Here is a 5459-nt window from a genome sequence, read left to right as displayed (position 1 = left end):
CTCGGGAGCGCGCTCTCAGCGGGGCTGGTCATCACAGGCCTGCACTCGGGAGCGCGCTCTCAGCGGGGCTGGTCATCACAGGCCTGCACTCGGGAGCGCGCTCTCAGCAGGGCTGGCTGGTCATCACAGGCCTGCTCTCGGGAGCGCGCTCTCAGCGGGGCTGGCTCATCATCACAGGCCTGCACTCAGGACAAGCGACGCACTTTTCCTGGGCCCATTTTAAGCTGTGTTGTGTCAAGCAAAAGGACAACACTAACAATGTCACTAAACAGATGGAGCCATGGCCACTTGCTTACTGTGAAACAAGAAGGGGACACATCACTGCGACCCACCTCAGCCGGGGACACCCTTCAGGTGACTCAAGTTTTCACCATTTTGCAATGTTGAGACCATGAAAGTGACAGGGTTTGGTTTTTGTTTTTTGTCGGTCAGGGGGCTTGAACTCTGGGCCTGGGCGCTGTCCCTCAGCTCTTCAGCTCAAGGCTAGCGCTCTACCACTTGAGCCACAGCGCCACTTCGGTTTCTGCTGGTTTGTTGGTTATAAGAGTCTCACTGGTCTCTCCTGCCCAGCCTGGCTTTGAACCGCGACCCTCAGATCTCAGCCTCCTGAGTAGCTGGGATGACAGGCGTGAGCCACCAGCACCGAGCTGTGCCAGGGGTTTTGATAGGAAAGTTACAATGAGGCCCGACTCGGAGAAAATGGCCGCCTGTGAGCCCCGAGCTGAGCCCTGAGGCAGGAGGGGCTCCACGCAGCCGTGCCCTGCCTGGCCTGTGTCTCTAGCTGGCGTGGCTGTGCTGTCTGACGGGGTCTCCATAAGCACCTGGCTGCATGGCCCTCCCCTCCCAGCGCGACCTTATGAGCCGGGTACCTACCGCACGCCACCGTCCAGTAGACCTGCGAGTCCTGGGTCTGGTGCAGGATGCGGTAAGGGGCCACGCGGGCACTGGAGTCCAGCACCACGTCCAGGGTGCCCACGAGGAGACCTAGGCGCAAAGCAGACAGATGTGGAGGGTGAGAGGCCGCAGAGGCGGAGTCTGCCCCCGAAGATCGCTCATCCTGAAGTACCCCAAGCTCATACAGCTTCTTCTTTCTCTGCGGCCTCCAGCCAGAAGTCTGATCTCTCAAAAGATCTTTCCAGCTCCTTCCAGAAGGCAATCATTTATTTTTCTGGCTCAGAAATACTTTCGGGAGTCAGGCACTGGTGGCTCATGCCTGTAATCCTAGCTATTCAGGAGGCTGAGATCTGAGGCTCACGGTTCAAAACCAGCCCAGACAGGAAAGCCTGTGAGACTCTTATTTCCAATAAACTACTAGAAACCTGGAAGTGGCGCTGTGGCTCAAGCGGTAGAGCGCTTGCCTTGAGCTGAAGAGCGCAGGGACAGTGCCCAGGCCTGGAGTTCAAGCCCCCAGGACCGACAAAAAAATTAAAAAGAAATACTTTTGGGCAGGGGCGCAGGGAGATTTGACAGGACTTGTTTAAACAATTCTAAGAGGCCTTCTTTTAGCAAATTACAAAACTAGGTTTGAACATGTATTTCTTTTTTTTTTTTTTAAAGGTGCTGGGGTTTGAACTGAGTATTATGCTCACTAGAAAAAACAAGCACTTTTCTGCTAAGACTCCTCTACTCCCCTTTTTGCGCTGACAGACTCTAGTCCTGCCTGAGAGCATTTCCGGACCACTGGCATGACAGGTGTACATCAATATGCCCAGCCATGGGGTGAGAAGGGTCCTCTAGAACTTTCCTGCCTAAGCAGGCTTCATTTGACATTCCAAAGTCAGTCCTTCCTAACTTCCCAAGTAGCTACCACAACAAGGGAAAGCTACTGCAACCTGGCCAGAGCAAGCTGTGTTCCCGTGTTCCTTCCTCCTCCTCCTCCCCTCTTCCTTTCCCTTTTTTTGGGGGGGAGGGGTGCACCAGGGATTAAACCTCGGGCCTTACTCAATCACGTAGAACTTTCAACCTCTGGAATTGATTAGAAATTTTTTTTTTTTTGTGGGGCTTGAACTCGGGCTTGGGCACTGTCCCTGCGCTTTTTAGCTCAAGGCAAGCTCTCTACTGCTTGAGCCACAGCACCGCTTCTGGTTTTCTAGTGTTTTATTAGAGATAAGAGTCTCACAGACTTTCCTGCCTGGGATGGCTTTGAACCGAGATCCTCAGATCTCAGCCTCCTGAGTAGCTAGGATTACAGGTGTGAGCTACCTGCACCGGCTGTCAATTCCTTCTTTATCTCTTTCTTTTTTCCTTTCTCCTCCTAGTACTGGGGCTTGAATTCAGGGCCTCACCCCTCTATTTGCTCACAATGGGTGCTTTACCACAGGAGCTATGCCTCCAGTTTTTGCCAGTTAACTGGATACGTCTGTAAGTCTGACTTTTCAGTTTAGTCTGGTTTCAAATTGAAATCTTCCAAGTCTTAGGACCCTCCCCCTTCCTCCCCTCCCCACCCCCATACCAGTAGCTAGGATTACAGGTGTGAGCCACTGGTGCCTGGCTAAGTATTTCTTTCAAATGAGAAAGTGGAAGATACAAATTAATGACACACAGTGCCACACATATTCAGAAAAATAATACAATCTTTTGTATTTCAAGATGTAGTCTCACTGTATAGCTCAGATGGGCCTCAAACCCTCAATCCTCCTGCCTCAGCCTCTGTAATTACAGATGTGACCAACATACCTAGCTTACACTTATTAACCTCTTTTAGTAACCACCAGATGTCTCTCTTTTTTTTTTCCCACTGTACTTTTTGTTTTGTTTTTTCTTTTTTGAAACTGAGGATCAAACCCAGGATGCTGCGCTTGTAAGGCAGGCGCTCTGCCACTGAGCTGCCCCTCCGCCCAGGGACACGTCTCCCTTCCTTCTGACATTTTTTTTGGCTGAAAATGCTCGCTGCTTTTTCACAGTACAATGGTTCTGTAACATCATCTTCTGTATCAAGAACAGGAAGACAACTATGGTCTTTCTACTCCCAAACGATCACAAACTTTTGTTTTTAAACTTTGAAGGAAGTTTCTTTCAGCCTAAAATGTCAGCCTAAAAGGACAGGGACACTTTTAGGTAGGAACACTTATAGTTTGGTAAAACGCTGATTCAGATCCGTCTGTCTTTCTGTCTGTCTGTCTTGTCTCTCTCTCCTCTAACACAGAAGCATTTTAGGGCATTTCAAGATTTCTTCTCATCCTACCAGATGAGCTGTGATAGCATTCTTGGTGGATGTCATTATTTCCCAACAAATCAGCAGGAAATGTGTCTTCTGCTATCGCTTGTCTGAGTCACGCCTCTTTAGTAATGAAATGATGAAGCAATCTAAAGTCCTGTCTATGGCTTGGAATTTTTCAATATAGAAATTTTGGTAAAGGCTGAAAATGTATTATTCCCATCTTCCTGTTACTGGCAGAGGCACTTTCTCTCAATCCTTTGGGTTTTTTGGGTGCTGGAACTCAGCTTGACTCGATCTTGTTTGGCTTTTCATTCACGGCTGAGGCTCCACCACCTGGGCCAGGCTTCCAGTCCACCTACTGATTCTATTACTCAACTTTCAGACTTCCGTTTCTTACATCCTTTTATTTTTTGGTATGGTAATCAGATTTGAATTCAGGGCCTTAAATTTACTAGACCAAGTGTCCTATCACTTGAGCCATGCCTCTGGCTCATGACGCTTTAGTGACTCTTCAGATACTGCATTTTTTCCCAGTCTCGCTTCAGACAGACTTTCCTAAGGATAGCTCCTGTTTTAGCTGAGATTGCAGACAGACATAAACAGCCACTGCTGGCTTGTTTTTGAGATGAGGTTTCACCTTGTGCCCTGGTGAGCCCTTAACCACAATCCTGTCTGCCTCACTTGGAGCAGGGGACTGCAGGCATGCCCCACTACACCAGGCCAAGTCTATTCACGTTATTTATTTTTATTTATTTATTTTTGTGTCAGTTGTGGGGCTTGAACTCTGGGCTTGAGCCCTGTCACTGTATGCTTCAGCTCAAGGCGAGCACTCTACCACTTGAGCCACAGCCCCACTTCTGATTTTCTGGTGCTTCATCGGAGATAATGGACGTTCCTGCCCGGGCAATCCTCAGATCTCAGCCTCCTGACTAGCTGGGATGACAGGTGTGAGCCACCAGTTCCAGGCTAAGTCTATGCACTTTAATATGATCCTCTCCCCTCAGATTCTGTCTTTAATAAATAAAATGAACAACTGCAAAACAGGTCTTGTTCAGAAGCATTCAAATTAGGGGTTTGCTGATTTCCCACTTGTTTCAGTGAAATATTCTAAAAAAAAAAAAAAAGTCTCTAAACTGCAATTAAAGAGGACATAATTGAACTTAAACACAGTTCGCAATAAACCTCTTTTCATTGGTCATGCTGAGGTTTCTTTTCTGGTCTTGGAAATTGTGTTTCCGAGTGGCTAGACTCCTGGCGTGACCCTGCTGCAGAACTTGAAAGTGTTTTAACAGGCTCAACAGAAAGTTTAGGTTGGCAGGTTTTTAAAAGATAGTCGGAATAAAATCGAATCACTGACAGCTCTCTCCTGGCCATGCTTTTTATGGGAGGTGCCAAGGAGCATAAGCCTACTTGGGGGGGGGGGCGGCAATTTAAGGGATGGTTCCCTGGGAGGGGGTTGAGGCCTGGAAGCTCCATCTTGGGGGACACAACACAGAGAGCTGGGTCTACTCTCCCTGAACAGATTGGCCCTGAGGCAGGTCGGGCACGGCTCCTGTGATTCTCCAAGCCCTTTGGAGAGGGAGACCAAGTGGCTGAAGGGAACATTGTGTTTTCTTGGAAACGGCACAGTCTCTTCCACGTTAAATGGTCCAGGAGAGGTTAGCGGCAGAGGTCGCCCATGGGAGCCTCCACCTGCCTCTGGCCAGACTGTAGAGCTGCAATACTGGAAAACCAGGTCATTTCCCAGAAAATTCTCTCGATCACATGGAAGATCTAGCAACACCTAGGCCTGAATTCTTACAGGGCAATAATCAGGACCTAGAGAATCACATGCACTAACCCAACTCTGGTTCCACAGGGCTGGGGTGTGTGTGGGGGGGGGGTGCGGAGAGGCCCTGGAACAGAGGGGTTTTGGATACCATCTGGAGGAACTCCCAAATCCTACAAAACACCCCAGACACTCACTGCCGTGTCCTGCGTGAGTGAAAAAAGGGTCAGGCGTCTTAGGGAAGCTCATGGGGAACACCCATCCTGGTAATTGGGAAAAGCCTGGGGGATCAGAAGCCGGGGAGATCTCTGATACTCCTAGGTGGGCAGTTCTTCAGCGAGTTGGGAATAAAGCAGAGAATTGTGTAAAAACAAAAGAGGACAGAAAGAAGACTGGTGCATGTGACCCCCGGGGGGGAAACTGAGGCAGGCCGGGGATTCAACCCAGACTTTTCAGTTGGTGGCAGGACATCGAACCTCAGGATGTCCGGGTGCTCCGGACCTGGGGTCTCGCCGAAGCCTTCCGGCCTCC

At 49.4% G+C, this 5459-nt stretch overlaps 1 protein-coding gene across 1 annotated transcript in view; it reads right to left on the bottom strand.

The window, feature by feature from the left end:
• Positions 1–5459, bottom strand: part of Tbc1d9b (TBC1 domain family, member 9B (with GRAM domain)) — a 42935-nt gene that overhangs the window by 27409 nt on the left and 10067 nt on the right. The window contains exon 2 of the mRNA XM_013030884.1: positions 874–984. Coding sequence (XP_012886338.1) covers positions 874–984 — 111 coding nt within the window. The remainder of the gene's footprint in view (positions 1–873; positions 985–5459) is intronic.

The sequence above is a fragment of the Dipodomys ordii genome, unplaced genomic scaffold, assembly GCF_000151885.1.
Source record: "Dipodomys ordii isolate 6190 unplaced genomic scaffold, Dord_2.0 Scaffold135, whole genome shotgun sequence".
NCBI lineage: Eukaryota > Metazoa > Chordata > Mammalia > Rodentia > Heteromyidae > Dipodomys > Dipodomys ordii.
This window is presented reverse-complemented; position numbering and strand designations above follow the sequence as displayed.